The following is a 17,836-nucleotide window of genomic DNA, read 5'->3' on the forward strand; positions in this document are numbered from 1 at the left end:
TAAATACATTATTTTTTAAAGGGAAATATCAAAAGTATTGTTTCATTATTAAACAAATAAAATGTGTATAGTATTTGGGTAATAAATGATTTAGTTCAACTTAAAAATGCTTACCAAAATACCTGGAATTAACCTATTAATTAGAAATACTGGGACTTCCCTGGTGGTGCAGTAGATGAGACTCTGCGCTCCCAATGCAAAGGGTCCAGGTTCAATCTAGATCCTACATGCATGCCGCAACTAAGAGTTCCCATGCCACAAAGAAGGAGCCCATGAGCCGCAACTAAGACATGGTGCCATCAAATAAATAAATAAATATTTTTTAAAAAAAGAAATATTTCATACTACACAGTGAATGTATAACTATACACCTAAATGTGTCTCAGCTAATAAAATAACTAAAACATCTTTCAGGTGTCTGATATGGTAAAAATAAACAAACCAACCCTCACTGTTTGAAAATGTAGAGTCTACAATCTATAATAAGGGACATATTATACATGAATTGTCAGAAACTAACATTTTTAGAGAATCCTAAACAGGAAAAGACCATTTTCCTACTACCTATGTCTCTTTCAGCAAGTTTAAATTTAGGTGTATATTAAGTTGACAAAGTATTAAAAAAAAGTGGCGATAAGGAAAATGGTCATTCTCATTCACTGCTTATTCTATACACAGGAGGAAAATCCGGACCAACCATTTCTGAAGAGCAATTTTAGTAAAATGTATCAAAAGCTTTTAAAACATTCACACATTTTCACCACTTATTCAATCTAGTAAAGAAAAAATTGTACCAAATGGAAAGAGCTTTAGGCACAAAATATTTTTCTCAGAATTTTTTAATAGTAAAAATGAAGAAATAACCTTAATGTCCTAAATTAAGGGAATGGTTATGTAAATTATGGTATGCCCACTTAATGGAATGAGCGGTCATTTGAAATTAGGTTTATGAATACCTACTTTGTGGAGAAATGTTTAATGTTAAAAAATCAGTATATAAAATTTTATTTATAGTATTATAACCATAAAAAGATGAAAGGTTAAAAGGATATAAAATGAATGTTAATATTATTCCTTGATGGTATGATTATAAATGATTTTCCAATTTTTCTAGAGCTTATTTATGTTTATAAGGGCGATTTCTTTTAAAATCTAGGTATATACTTTCCCCCCTCCTTTTGATATAGTCATAATATTTAAAAATACAATTATATTTTATCAAAATAGTCAAGTAATTCAACTGACTAATGAACCAGTCACTTGCTTTTTGGCATAAGTAGATTCCTCCCTCCACCCCCTCCCCCGCCACTCTGTATTTGAGATAATAAACTGAGACATTGTTCAATCCTTGCCCTAAACCCTTCTGGATTCATGCAGAATATCTCTTTTGGTCAGTAAAATAAAATAATTTTCTAAACAAGCTAATCTTCTGAGTGTCTTTCAAATCCATTTTCTCTTCTCCATATCCACTTACCTACTCTCTTAATGCAAGCTCTCATTATCCTTTTTTGCCTCTCTTATTTTAGTAGGTTTCTAAGTGATCTCCTTGTTTCCAGTCTTGTGAAAAGGCTAGGCATGCCAATCTGTTGGTTTTTCTACTCAGAATCCTTCTAAGGTATCCAATTATCAAAGCTCTATTGGGGAACCCTGTACACACTGGAGAATAGAGGGCCGAGAATCATTATTGTCTGAGGAACGCTTTCAAGATACATAATTTACACAATCCATAGAAATGGGCTCTCTCACCCCAGAAGCACTGAGGTACAAGACAAAGTCCAACTTTATTTCACAGGAAAAAGAAATAGACAACAAATACATGAAAAGAAGATGATGGACTTCAATTAAAGACTTAAAAATGTGATGACAATTTTTTATACGGACTAGAAAAGATGGAAAATATAATAATACTCAACACTGGCAAGGGTATGGAGAAACAGGATATTTTGCACTGTTGGTGGGAGTGCATTTCTTCTTTGAGAAAGTGATCGTATATACAGATACATACACAAATAATCATCGTAGCACTCTTTTTAACAAAAAAAGAAAAGGAGAAAACATCCTATGGCTGTATCAGCACAGGACTGGTTAAAAAATTATGGTATACATATATGATAGAATTCTAAAAGCCATTAAAAAGATCTGTATGCAGTACTCACAAGATATTGCTAAATGAAAAAAAGCTAGGGACAGAACTGTCAGTATGACATGATTCTATCTGTCAAATTGATAGGATGGATGAATAGGTATTTTAAAATTTTATCAGTTTAAGGAAGGATATACACCAAACCACTGATATTTCCCTTAGGAAATATTTTATATAAAGGACTATAGACATAATAATATAAAGGTAATAAAGTGAATATGTGTATACTTATCACCCAACTTAAGAAAGAGAAATAACCAAGACAGCAAATATTATATTATCAAGACAACAAATAATAGCATCCCCCACCTCTACCACTTGGATAGGTAAATATTATCTTGAAGTAGTTGTTTATTTTACAATTTCTTACTGTTTTTTACAGCTTTACCACATAAGTATTATTCCTAAACAATATTTAGTTCTAGATGCTTCTGAATTTTATTTGACTGATATCATGAAATTTGGGACATTTTGGAACTTGCTTTTTTTGCTCATTTTTTTTCATGAAACTTATTCATGTTGATATATGTAGCAATAGCTCACTCATTTTCACTTCTTTGTAGTGATGATAGCTAACACCTATTAAGCATTTTCTACGTAGCAGACATTGTCTCAAGTACTTTACATGGGTTAACTCATTTCATCCTCACAACAACCCTTCGAGCTAGTTAGCATTATTATCTCTCTATTCCACAGGAAGAAACTAAAGCTCAAAGACATTATGTAACTTGCCTAAGATAAAACACTTAATTTTTTGCTATTTCAAACAAGGGTGCTAAGAACATTCTTCTACAGGCCTCATGATACATATATACAAGAATTTTTCTGGTACATATCCAGGGGTGGAAATGCTAGATTATAAGATACACGTATGCTCTGATTTATAAAATAAAAATTATTTTCCAAGGTGGTTTTAACAATTCATATATCCACAAGCAATGTTCTATATTCTCACTAAGACTAGGCATTATCACAACTTTCACTCTTATTTATGGATATGCTATTTAATTTCTATGATAATGGACTAGTCTTACTAAAAATTACAGTGTTTTCTTTTCATGAACAAGAAATTTTGAGAATGAACAAAAGAACTAACAAATGAATGCATAGGTTTGTTACTTTACCATGGCTCCTTCTCTACTGTTTCATCATCTCTTTTTGCTTCAGATTTACTGTTTCTCTCCAGTACTGTCTAACATTTCACACTTCTGATTCTTTGTACATGTCATTTCCTCTGTCCACAAAGACTATCTTCAATTTTTCCACTAGAAAAACTCCTTTTTAGAGTTTGGGATTAACATATACACACTACTATATATAAAACAGATAATCAACAAGGACCTACTACATAGCACAGGGAACTCTACTCAATATTCTGTAATAACCTATATGAGAAAAGAATCTGAAAAAGAATGAATGTATGTATATGTATAACTGAATCACTTTGCTGTACACCTGAAACTAACACAACGTAAATCAACCATACTCCAATATAAAATAAAAATTAAAAAAAAGAACTCCTTAACATCAGCCATAAACGCCTCAAAAAGTCTGTTAATCTACTCCGAAGTTACTCCCTCCCCTGAACTTCCTCAAAAATACTTATATCTATCACCCTATATTCTAAGTGTTCTTTTATTTGTATTTTTCCTGTGAGCCAGTAATGACTTTCCCTCTGTTTTATTCCTAGAACTTAGAACTATACCTGACACACAGTGAGTACCCTATAAATAATCAGTGATATGCAAATAACCACAAGTCAGATCACATTATATTAATATAGACCCTTGGGAGTAACTTTGGCAGTAGAAAAAAATGTAGAAAAAGAACTCCTTAAACAACAATGAAAAGTCTTCACCCACAAAAGAAATAATTTTAATAACTGTTAAAAGTTCAAATTACACAAAAAATTCTTCACACACACCCCCATATGGAATAGCACCTATTATTATTTGACATGTATCTTTCTAGACTTAATACATATATATATGTTTATAGTCTATGTATAATTTGATTCCTTTTATATATTTAGGTCTATCCATGTAGTGCTTTCTTTTACCACAAAACATACCATGAACCTCTCCCTGTGTCAATATATAAAGATGTACCCTGTGCTTTAAAATGGTTGCAAAGAAGTTCAATATTTGTATATGTTATGTATTCTGTAGGCAAAACTCAAATTAGGGGCATTTAAATAGCTTCCAATTTTTTGGCCATATACATTTCAACACACCTCCTTATAAATACATCTTGGTGCACTGGTAGTATTATTTCCTTAGGATTAATTTCCATTAATACTACAGAGTATAAGCTACCCTCTAGCAAACTTATGTGCCCTTTGAAAACCTCTCAAGAAAGACTATTTCCTCACACCTCTACCCACACTGGGCCTTATCATTTAACTATCTCTGCCAAACTCATATAAGAAAAAAATTTTAATTGTTATTTTATGAAAAAGATTATTTGTACCATTTCCATTATTAAAATTAATAGTAGCCAAAACATTTTTTAAAACTTGGATCAGACTGAGTAAAAAGTATTCTGGCTTAGTCAAACTTGAATGTTTTTTACTGGATTAAAACTCTTTAAAGGTAACAATTACTATGGGAAAAGGGGTGTAATCTTAAGTTAGGTGGTGGAAAATGCCAAAAAATCTTCCACAAGAGCAGAAAATCTAATGTATGATACGCACAAAGGATGTACATACATTTGCATGAGCTCCAGCTTTTAAAAAGTTGTCTATAGCAATAATATACATCCACATTCAATGCTTTTAGTACTGTGCTGGCATTGGCTCATCTGTATTACCTAAAAAGTAAACCATGCCAATATTTCATGTACAGTGGAAATCTGTTCCACTCTCAGAGGCTGGTATAATAATTATTCTTCTATGGTTGCTCAGAGATTGTTTAGCTTTTTATTTCTCCAAGACTATTACAGCAATTTTGTGTGTAGAGGCAAAAGGATGCAGTATAAAGTAATAAAATAATTCTAGCTGTAGTTCTCTTTCAGAACATAAGTCTAGATGATAGCTGTAGAGAAAATACAGATTTTGCTTTTCTCCTTCCTTTGTCCCTTCTCTCTATATTTATTCTAAGGCAGAGAAAACAGCATTGTTCTGTGAACTTTTTAAAATGTATGATTCCCAATAAACAATATAGTGCGAAAAAAACTGATATCACAGTCTATCAGTTGTTCCAAACTTTCATTCTTGTAGTTGTATTATCACGAATCACAGGTTTGAACGTGTGACTGGGTCATATTCAACAAGAGAAGTTTTAAATAATTATATTATTAGTTTACTTTAGCATGATGAAAAAATTTTAGATGCTCTTTGATAAAGAAATCTTATATTCTAGCATTGCATATGTTAAAGATGCTATCAAAGCTATTCTTTTGGTATTTAAAACTATACAGTCAAATTATGCAAACTCAGAAAGCACAGAAAAGGAAAAAAATGACTAACAATTCTACAAGCCCAACAAAATCACTATTTACACTTTGATGTAGCACCCAGTAGCAATGCATTTTATATTTGACCACCAACGTCTCCTATTCTGTTTGCTAGATTTCTTTAGTTACTTTTTATTAGTTTAAGAATAAACTAGGGGCTTCCCTAGTGGCGCAGCGGTTGAGAATCTGCCTGCTAATGCAGAGGACACGGGTTCGAGCCCTGGTCTGGGAGGATCCCACATGCCGCGGAGCAACTGGGCCCATGAGCCACAACTACTGAGCCTGCGCTCCGCAACAAGAGAGGCCGCGATAGTGAGAGGCCCGCGCACCGTGATGAAGAGTGGCCCCCGCTTGCTACAACTAGAGAAAGCCCTATGCACAGAAATGAAGATCCAACACAGCAAAAATAAATAAATTAAAAAAAAAAAAAGAATAAACTAAACCTTGAATTTTCAATTTTGCATGTCTATGAGCTTTGTCTAAAAATACTAATAGCATATATAGTATTTTGTTTAGGCAACCTGAACACAGTAATCAGTGATGAAATAATATAGAAGGCATACGAGAAAAGTACCAACATATAATGTCCAGCAAAAACAAAAAAGAAAAACAAGTCCTCCACCTTATTAATCAACAGAAACTACACTTTAAATGAAAAGTTAGTTTGGCTTAAATGTGGTATTAGGTTTTCAGGGATTGTTTATTGTCTGCAAATCTGTTTTTTAGTTAATAGGCAGGCAATAGTTGCATAGTTTCTGCTAACTATATAAATCTTTAGACAATCCTTTAATTGGTAAATCTATTTCTAGGATTTTATCCTAAGGTCACATTCAGAAGTACCAACAAAAATTAATGTACAAGACTGTGGAAAATAAAGTAAATGTTCAACGAAACATGAATGGTTAAATAAACTGTAGTATAGTTACACAATATAATGGCAAAATTCAAAGACTCTGAAATCAGACTGTGTGGGTTCAAATTTTATAATTTGTACTACTTAAATTCCAACCACCACTATCACTACCACTACCAATACAAACAAAAATCCTATCAAAAACACAATCCAAATGGAGAAGAGACTGATTCTGATGGTACTTTTAAAAAGAAGTATGTATTTGAATATAACATGCAAGAACAAAGGAAAACTTAAGCAGAAGAACCCAAAATCTTAATAGCAATTACCACTAGGTAGGGATAAATGATTCCTGATTTCTTCTTTATAATTTTCTAACTAACCAAATATCCTACATGAAGATTAGTTTAAGAGTCAAGGAAAAATTAAATAGTGACAAAATATTATGCAAAAAAGATTATATAGAGTTTTTTTACTCCCTTATTAGATAATTAAACTCAATCTAAAATATATAAAGGTTACAGGAACTTAACTATAAGGTAGGATAGTGAGAGATCACGGTAATATAAAATCCATTTTGCTAGCTAAATAAAGTTCTATCCATTAACTTAGTTTTCAGATATAGAGCCTTATTAAAATGTTACTACCTCTGAAAATGAGTACATGAACAATTCATAGCGCCCTTGACTAAAGCAAATGACTTTGAACAATAAATGTAAATCACAATCCTTTTAATCATTTGGCTCAAAAATAACCTTACTTAATTCTAAAAAAGAGTAAGTTAGTCAAGTATTTCTCAGTGGCGAAGAGAAAATATGATACCTTTTCACTTCAGATCAATTAGGTGTCACCTTTCTTCTGCCCCAAAGCATGGAATCTGAGATCTTTTCCTCTTATAATCACAAACCAATCGTGAGGTGAGTTTTATGGGTTTTGTTAGCAACCTAGCCTATCTGAACAATAAAAACTGTTATGACTAACAACTCTGGTTGGAAAAACACTGTAAAAATAATCTTAAAGCAAATGTAAGCTAACATTAAAAAAAAAAAAAAAACCCACCTAACCGGCTCATTAAAATAGTTAAATAAAGAAACCAAATGAAAAGAACATTCATACCTTACTGCTGCTTGTTTTTTTTTTTTTTAACTCCTTAATTTTGAAGATTTTTCTTCAAAAAACCTTTCCTACCAACTATGTATATGGTCAAAATTGTACTAAACATCAGGGATAAAAGATGAGCAAGATATGATTTTAAATCCAAATAATGATGTTATGAAACCTTTCAAAGATAAGTATGAAATAGAAAGATAAATACCTTTCTGATGATTTATAATACTGATAAAGATACTGAATTGCTGAAAGCTGAAAGTTGTCTACCAGCAAATAATCAAATGTTTAGTATAGTTATTGGAACAGAACAGGTGCTCAAATATTTACTGAATGAATTAATAAGTACTCAAAATGGAGAGGATTTCCACTCTGATATTTAAAGTCTTAAAGACATTTATGATCTAACTAACAGTCATTACTTCCTTGGGGTTAAAATAATTAGAGAATGGGTTATTCTTTTAAAGCCATTTTAGTTGTCTTTGCAAATAATCACTAATAAAGTAAACCTGACATAACCACTATCATAAACTATAGTCAACTTGCACTCAAGATAATTTCAAAATGTTTATGTATGTCAAGCCCATAGGTGGTTTACAAAACAATAATGTACTTTGTTCCTAATAAAGTGGTTAACTGAATTAGAATACTTTATAACCTCCAATACATTCCAAAATAAGAATGATGTATGTGAAAACTTTAGCATATCATGAAATAAATGGTACTAAAGTAAACTTAAGAGTTTTCTTTGGTAGTTTAATTCTGTAAGTTGATTCTTTTTTAAAAAATTTCACATTTTGCTAGCATCTCAGTATCCCCCAGCCCCTTTTGGTATAATTAAGGTTAATATATTATACATACATAATCGGGCTCAGAATTTTTTAAACTAATAAGAACTGTGTTTTTTTCTACCTGAACATACTTTTAGTTGTAAAGGGGCTATAAAACCAAGATATAATAAAATCTATTGAAAAATGCAATTTAACCTAAGCTAGATGTATCATCTAAAAAAGTTGAGAATGGGAGCAAGATAAAATGAACATGACTATAAATGTTAGTTTTCATTCTACTCATCTTCCTTTTCTGCTTATGTATTGGTTAGCTGTTGGTGCATAACCACCAATTACCACAAAACTGCAGCTTCAAAGAACATTTACTATCTCATAGTTTCTTTGAGTAAGAAATTTGGGAGCAACTTAGCTGAATGGTGTTCCTTAAGTACAGTTCCTCTCGTTGTGAGGACCCATGAACTGAACAGACAAATTATCTGCCCCACACACAACCAAAATACAATGGTAGGACAGGCAGAGGATAACTGTTATAAAACTTCTGGTTCAGAATAAGAGAAAATGGAGTCACTGATCCAAAGTAATTCTGTAATCAAGGTGGGAACACGATAGAAGTTCCTTGAATATGGGAATAATTCTCCATAGCTCTTGGCTCTGCCCTTTGAGATTCTGGTTCTATTTCTGAGTTATCTTTCCGTTTTAAGAAAGGAAGTCCATGTTTACAATGTAAAATGTTTTTCAACCTGCTTCTTGCCGGTAAAATTCTGGGGATCCAAGGGGCCGCTCCTCAGACTGGTAATATTTCTACCAATTAACTCTTTTGAAAACTTTGTGGGTCTCTTGGGAATCTTACTGGGATTCACACTCTGTTAGACAAAAAGCACAGTCACAATTCTGAGACAAACTCTTCTCTACTTTAAATTTCTGCTGAGGACACCCTTAATCTGCTTTAAGCCCTCTTACTTTGATTGAAAGGTTCTCTGAGGCTCACATTACATCTTTCTGAGGTTTTAACAAAGGATTTTATAGTCACACCACTGGCTTCATCTTTAGACAAACCTATTCTGAGAGTGCCCAGGATATGATCTTTGCCTGGAAGCCATTTCCTAATTTTAGCATAGTTCGACATATTGAGACGATGAGAATTTTCCAAACCACCAAGTCCTGGTTCTTTTTGTTTGCTTAGGAGCCCTTCCTGAGCCTGTTTCTCCCATCCACGGCTTTACCATAACCAGAAGTAGTACATTTTCTACTTCACTTATTACTACAGGTGACAGTGTTGCTAAACTTTCTGCTACTATATACTAAAGTGCTATATATATACTAAAGTGATTTCCTTTCTTTCAGTTTCCAATATGGTGTTCTTCATTTTCATTTAAGACCTCATCAGCAGTCTCCTCAAAGGCTTAACTTTAAGCTTCTATCTACTGTCCCCAAGTTCAAATTATATGCCACATTTTGAAGTATTTGTTATGGCAGCACCTCATTATTATGGGTAGCAAAATCTCTATTAGTAACCAATTACCCCAAACCTAGAGGCTTAAAATGAAATTTGTTATTTTACAGTTTCTGTAGGTCATGAATTCAGGAACAGCTTAATGAGGTGGTTCCAGCTCACAGTCCCTAGGGAAGTTACAGTTAAAACATCAACCATGACTGCAGTCATCTGATGGCTCATTTGGGGGTGAATGACTTGCATCCAAGATGGCTCATTAACATGTTTATTGTCACAAAACTTCAGTTCCTCACCACAAGCACATCTCCATAGAGTTGCTTGAGTGTCTCCATGACATGGCAGTTGGCATCCTCCAGTACAGGGGATCTAAGAGAGCCAGAAAGAAGCTGCAATATCTTTTATGGCCTACCTTTGGAAGTCATACTCTTGTCATTTCTACCATATGCTCCTTATTAAAAAACAACCCAGTAAGTATAGCGCCCACTCAAGGGGAGGAGAATAAGATTCCACCAAAAGGAATATAATTTAAGAATCTATTTTTAAAACACCACAGTAAGTAAAAACCAAGAACTAAAACTTGATATAAAAATTGCTCTTAGTGAAATTACACTTACATGGAAGCCTATTTTAGAGTCTCTAGTGACAATGCACATTTTCTATTTTATTATGAAAGTAAAAACCAAGAAAGTGCTTTAGTGTATAATGAAGCTAAAATATAAATAACTCTTTTAGGTGTGTGTGTGTACATGTGTGTGTGGGGGGGAGAGGGGGGGGGAGAGAGAGAGAGAGAGAGAGAGAGAGAGAGAGAGAGAGAGAGAGAGTGTGTGTGTGTGTGTGTGTGTGTGTGTATGTAACCTGCTGGACTGGGGGCAGTGGAGAGAACTTACTATGAAGCAGAGATCCCAAGGAGCTAACAACAGATTAACTACTCCTTGCTTTGGTTATACAATAATTATCTCTACTAGCCATTGATGGCAATATGCACAAAGTCTTGCAAACAATTAAGTCCTGTAAAAGTTTTTCCTCTATACAGTGCTATATATAGAAATGAAGTAAAACCAAAGCAGAATGTTAAAAAATTCTTTTTAAAGTTGAATTTTAACCAAATTTACTCTCTTCACAGGGAGCAATTCAGAAAATGTTTCCCCATTTCCAGCTCCATATTCTCATTGATACCAGAACAGAACTTTAGGAAACACTTAACCATAAAAAGTATACTTATTTTGCATTTTATTACTTATTTCTTATACCTAATTAACTGAAACTGAGTTTTTAAAATAATAATTAACCATCAATAAAATAAACAGATTCATATATTAAAACACAAATAAGAACTCTTAAATGTACAATAAGGATAATGGGTTAGGATACATCTATTGAAAACAAATTAGATAGACACAAAAAAATTGTAAACTTGAAAAAATATTTAAGGTTACAAAATATCATTATGTATTTAAGTGAAAAAAAAAGCTAAAGAATAATGATATCATAATAACACATGTGTATCCATTTATTTGTCCAGAAAAAAACTCAGAGGCTATATTTAAAAATACATATGGGACTTCCCTGGTGGTCCAGTGGCTAAGACTCTGTGCTCCCAATGCAGGGGGCCCAGGTTCGATCCCTGGTCAGGGAATTAGATCCCACATGCTGCAACTAAGACTTTGCATGCAGCAACTAAAGATCCCATGTGCCACAACTAAAGATCCTGCATGCAGCAACGAAGATCCTAAACGCGGCAACAAAGATCTTGCGTGCCGCAGCTAAGATCTGGAGCAGCCAAATAAATATTTTAAAAAATATGTATGATGGTTATCATGGATGGTAGCATATCTATGTTTTATTTTTTGAACTTTACTATATTTCTCAAATTTTCAGAAATAAAAACCATTTTTATTTTCTGATTATAAATGTACATAAAACATTTTGCCATGTCCTTTAGGTGATGACTATTTTTACAATAATATGAATAATTGATTATTAATACAAGGTATACATATAAATTTGGGCTCTTTCACTATTCTCCTAAAAGTATTAATACTTTAGGAAATTAAAAGTACTAAAAAGAAAGCCATATAGCTCAGAATCCCACAATCCAAAAGTAACAAATTTAACATTTTAGCTGAGTAACAATGGGTGACAACACCATATAATTATCTGTTTTTACTACTCAATACACTGCAAGTAGATTAATAATAAAATTTTTAGTGGTCGCATGACAAAGATACCTTAATTCTACCATTTCCACTCCATTTCCATAGCTTATTTTTTATTATCAATATTTCATACACACACACCCAAAAATCTGTGTATACAAATTTTTTGTGTATCTCTATTTCCTTAAATTGATTCACTGGATCAACAGGTATGAATATTTTTTTTTTTAAGATTTTTTTTTTTTAAATGTGGACCAATTTTAAAGCCTTTATTGAATTTGCTACCATACTGCTTCTGCTTTGTTTCGGCTTTTTGGCCACAAGGTATGTGGGATCTTAGCTCCCCGACCAGGGATCGAACCTGAAATATTGGAAGGGGAAGTCTTAACCATTGGACCACCAGGGAAGTCCTCTTTCTATTTTTAAGGGTTTTAAATACATTATTACCAAACTGCTTTCTAAAAAGAATCTACCAATCTATATTTTCTAGCAGAGCACCAATCTGTCAACCTCATGGAAAGACACAGTCTAGGGTAATATTAATTTTTAAATCTTTGATAATTTCATAACTAATGTTAATTTATACTACCTGCTGATTACTAGTGATATAAAACAGAAGGGTGTCCATATGCTTATTAATAATTTGAAATTACTTTTCTACGAATTTTTAATACAAGTACCTTGCCTATGCGGTGGGGTATCTGTGATGGTTAATTTTATCTGTCAACTTGGCTAGGCGATGGTGGCAAGTGGTTTGGTCAAACACCAGTCTAACTACTGTGAAGGTAATTTTCATATGTGACTAACATCTAAATCAGAGACTCAGAGTAAAGGAGATTATCCTCCATAAAGTGGGTGGACTCATTCTGGAAAGACTTAAAGAAAAGACTGAGGTCCCCCAAGGAGGAAGGAAGTCTGCCTTGAGACTGCCTTCTGACTCAAGAGCAAAACATCAACTCCTGCCAGAACTTCTGGGATGCCTGCCTACCTGCTTACCCTGTGAATTTCGGACTGGCCAGTTCCCACAGTCACATGAGCCAATTCCTTAAACAAACAAACCGAACAAAACCAAGTCCTCTTTATACATATTAATAAATACATACATATATATGTATATATATATATATATATACATACACACATTCTATTGGTTCTGTTTCCCTGTATTTCCTGACAAATACAGTGACCAGAAATTTCTTAAGAATTTATATGAATTGTTTATTTATTAAGGCTAGTGATTTCCTCCACAACCTTTATGCCTAGAAATTCCTTTTAATCCAAACTACTTACTTGTAAGTTGTCTTCTGCTCCTTCAGTTTCATTTTTAAATGCTGGGCATCCTAAGAAAATGGGTAAAAGTTAATTAAGCATAGAATTTTTGTTTTAGATTTTAGTATTGCTGACTCATTGATAATATCACTATGATACTGTAGAAGACTAATCAGAGATCATTCTGGACTGCCTGGTAACCAGTCAGATGTTGGTCACTCATACTTGCCCCTCTGTTAGACAGAGAATAAAGCAATTGTTTTCCTCTTCTACAGGTAAATTTCCAGTTACTTAAAGAGGTGTTTTCTGTGAAAGTACGCTATCTCTGGCAAGCCCTGCCTCTGATTTCTCTCAAATACTGAAACTGCCAGGAAAAGTATATGCACCACACTCTTCTGGTGTTTAGGTAATGCCCACGTGATTTATTCAATTTTTCTAAGTACTCTGACCCAGGAAACGGTATTAGTACCCCCAACTAGGATTTTAGTAGCTTTAGTAAGGAAAAAAAATGAGCCTTAATCCACTGTTGATAGTCAATAGCCAATTGTTGCTATTGACTTTTGTGTACCAATGCCTCTATATAAGTTTTCATGGCGTTCAAGAGTGCCTTTAGTTCCAATAAATTAATAAGGAAGGATTTACCTTAGCAAAGTATTCTGAGTTTATGCTACCCTTGAGACATAGCTATCATGGAGATGAAGAGAAAACTGCTCTATGGAAAGGGTGCATAGTTTATTCTTACTGTCATGGGAGGCTAAGTAAGAAAATGGGATTGCTGAAAACCTATACAGTGGCTGATAATAATGCTAACCAGTACGTTTTCAAAAATGTTCAAAAACAATGAGACAGGCTGAGTACTGTAGCCTATTCTACCTGGCTAGGTGTTTGTAAGCTTCTCATTAATTTTCTTTTAAAAGGTTAAACCCAATCTATCTGATCCTAGTGAAAGAAGTATGTTCCTATGGGGGTATAAATGTGGGCATAAAAGTATTCAAAACTAAATATTCCAGCAACCATGGATAATGATTTTCTTTTTAAAGCACTGGTTCTTCAACACTAACAAAATATTAGAATTAACTGGGAAACTTTAAAAAAATTATACTGATGCCAGAACACAGTCTCAAACCAATAATGACAGAATCTCTGAGGGATGAGGCATCAGGCATCATAAATTTTTTTATTTTTAAGTTTCTTGCAGTGGTTTGAGAACCACAACTACTACTGGAGAATATGAAGATCCATATTCATCTTGCCCCTCCCTGAATTCATGATATATAATCATCTGACAATTCCTCACCACATTTGAAATGAACAGGAACTTAAAAAAAAAAAAGGAATGCCTCAGCACCACTCCCCAGGCAGTCTGATTCAAGTGAGCTGGAGTGGGGACCAATTATGCTATTTTTCAAAAGGCTCCCAGGTGATTCAAATGTGCAGGGAACAATGAGAACCCTGATATAGGAAGAATTTATGGGTTCTTGTACTAAAAATGAGTGCTATCATTTCATGGAATTTTTTTCTGAATCAGAAATCAAAGATTGTTTGTTTACCAAATTCTAGTCTTTTAAAGTAGCTAAATAGATTATTTAACTTCAGTTTCACACACTTAGCAATACATATTTGTACTAAGCATTTCCATGTCCTTGCCTATGGTTTGTCTCGTAATTAGTTTATTTCTTCTGATTTTCCTACTAAAATGCCATCTTCAAAATATATGAGTCACAATGTTGTCAACACATTTTCATTCAGTTATGTTGTATAAGAAGGTTATTTCTACTAATAGAGATAATGTTTCTTCTTAATTAGAAAAGCAAATCAAATCTTAGTTATGACTTCTTTGGGGGAAAGAAATGGGTTTTAACGTGATTTCTTTTTGTTTAATTAAGCACAGGCCAGTCTTACATGTAAATATTCTTTCTCCCTTTAAAACCTGCAAGCTTTAGAGTTAATGATCTTAACAGATTGGTAAGATATACAAAGGGATAGATTGGGTTGAGGTCTCCGCCAATCCTTATTAATGAAATCAGATAAAGCAGTAAGGAAGGTTTTGCCATAGAATAACTGGAGTTGACATATATTTGATTATTACAAATTTTCTCTTTATAATTACCAAAACAAGGATATGAGTAACATACTCACGGAGGATTTTCAAAGTTCTACCTGACTGCCGCCCTCTTCTTTGAGCTCTTATTTTTAAAACTTTCAAATTATCTGAAGTGTGCTCTTGATGGGCTCTTCAAGATAATACATGTAATTGGTATATACTGTGATGTGACAAACATAAAACAGATTAAGGAGCCCATTATTTTATCTTCACCTACAGTCAGCTTTCAAAGCCTAATCTCATATCACAAAAGCTGACTTGCTTGAAGTCACTTCTACTATATATAACTGATAAACAAATTAAGAAAACAGTCAAAATAACCTACCTTGAGAAATATCCTCTATAGCTCTTCGAATGCCTCTATCAAAAGCCCTAGCATCAGCAGGACTTTGAAAGGTAAGACCAAATTTCTTGTCATCAATCTTCCAGTGGTGAAATGTTGGAGTGACCTTATTGTAAATGAGGTCTTTTTTAAGCATACATTCCAAAACCACCTGCCAAAAGTTAAATGCCAAAATTACTATACATATATCAAATGCATCTAATGTAGCTCTTAAATACAAAGGCAGATGAGAAAAGAGCTGTTATATTTTAATAAAAGCACTCCCAACCCATTAATACAGAGGTCTTGCTACTTAACCTACTCACAAAGTCACTCAATACAGAAATTAAGATGGGATTAAAGAAGATTCTGGGAAGATGGCAGCAGGCACCATCTTCTCACCATTCTGGGAAGATGGCAGGAGGCAAGAAGCACCAGGAAATCTGTCTCCCTACCTAGACAAAACTGACTGGCAGAATCTGTCTGCTGTGACTATGTTAGAACTCGACAGAGTCTGTTGAAAGCTTGTAACTTCCAGGGAAGACATGGACAGTAAATTGCAGTTAATTTTGTCTATTTCAGGTAGTAGCACAGTAGCAGCACCTCCTTCATCCCAACTCCCAGCCATAGGGCAGGGAGCCCTGCACATGCAAATTACAGAAGCCATGGTAGGTAAAAAGGACCTTATCCTCCAAGTATCAGGGATCGGTGCTCTCATCACTAATTGCTGCTTCTGATCACAGAGGTGCAGACAAAGAGGAGGGTAGCCATTTGCCACTGTTGTATCTTCCCTCATTGTTGCAAGTTCCTCTGCATCAGAACGAAGTGACTTTCAAGGTATTTAAAAAGCCAGCTCCCTTTTTTATCTGTCATTTATCACTTTTTCCCATGATGGGAGCCAGACATTGAAGACTAGGACATTCAAAAATAACTACATATACAGGAAGAATTAGAAAGTGACTATGCATATCCAGGGAAAGGCTCAGAAAAGACATGAAAAAACCTTAAATTTACACCTCAGGCTGATCCTTGGCACAGAGACAACCTACAACAATCAAAAAAAAAACAAAAACAAAAACAATAACAAAAATTAGGAAACTCCAAGGAAGGGAATAATCTGATTTCCATATTACCATATTCCAAGTTACCATATTATGATTTAAATGTCCAGTGTTCAACAGAAAAATCCCAAAGCATTCAAAGATTCTCCATATCTTATTTAGTTCTTTGAGCATCTTTACAACAGTTTTTCTTAATAAGTCTTTGTCTAATGATCTGCCGTTGGGTCTTTTCTGGGACATTTTCTGTTGATTTCTTTTTGTTTCTCTCAGTAGGTCATATAGCAAAGTATGACATAAAACAATGTATGAACAAAATGGAAATAACAATAAAGAGATAGAAAATCTAAAAAGAAACTAAAAAATTCTGAAGCTGAAAAGTAAATAACTAAAATGAAAACTCCAATTAGAGGGATTCAAAAGCAGATTTGAGTAGGCACAAAAAATAAACAGTGAACTGGAAGATAGGACAACAGAAATTAGAGTCTGAGGAGCAGAAAGGAAAAAGACTGAAGAAACACAAACAGAGTCTGAGAGACCTACGGGCAGCATCAAGAGGACCAACATACACATCGTGGGAACTAGAAGAAGAACAAGAAAGGGGCAGAGAGAATATGTGAAGAATGGTTGAAAACTCCCCAAATTTTATGAAAGTCATGAACATAAACATCCAAGAAGCTCAACAAACTTTGAATAAGATGAACTCAACAGGCCACACAGAGACACAGAGATTCTTCAAAGTAGCAAGAGAGAAGTGAATTATCACATACAAGGAATCCTCAGTAAGAACGTCAGCAGATTTCTCTTCAGAAACTTTGGAGGCTAGAAGATAGTGGGTGGACATATTCAAAGTGCTGAAAGAAAAAACTGTCAACCAAGAATTCTATATTTGGCAAAAATATCCTTCAAAAGTAACGAAGAAATTAAGCCATTTCCAGATAAACAAAAGCTAAGGGAGTTTGTTTCCACTAGATCTGCCCTGCAAAACATGCAAAAGGGAGACCTACACGGTGAAATAAAATGACATAAGAAAGTAAATTTAAGCCATATAAAGAAATAAAGGTAAATATAAGGGCAATTATAAAAGCAATATTTTTAACATTGGTTTGAAACTCTACTTTATGTTT

At 33.7% G+C, this 17,836-nt stretch overlaps 1 protein-coding gene across 2 annotated transcripts in view; it reads right to left on the bottom strand.

Moving 5' to 3' along the window:
* Window positions 1-17,836, bottom strand: part of SPRED1 (sprouty related EVH1 domain containing 1) — a 119,691-nt gene that overhangs the window by 32,812 nt on the left and 69,043 nt on the right. For both annotated transcript variants that reach the window (XM_029237318.1, XM_029237317.1), the window contains 2 exons: window positions 15,655-15,823; window positions 13,247-13,296 (listed from right to left, as the gene is read on the bottom strand). In XM_029237318.1, the coding sequence (XP_029093151.1) occupies window positions 13,247-13,296; window positions 15,655-15,823 (219 nt within the window). The remainder of the gene's footprint in view (window positions 1-13,246; window positions 13,297-15,654; window positions 15,824-17,836) is intronic.

Source organism: Monodon monoceros, unplaced genomic scaffold (assembly GCF_005190385.1).
Source record: "Monodon monoceros isolate NGI ecotype Baffin Bay Population unplaced genomic scaffold, NGI_Narwhal_1 Super_Scaffold_21, whole genome shotgun sequence".
NCBI lineage: Eukaryota > Metazoa > Chordata > Mammalia > Artiodactyla > Monodontidae > Monodon > Monodon monoceros.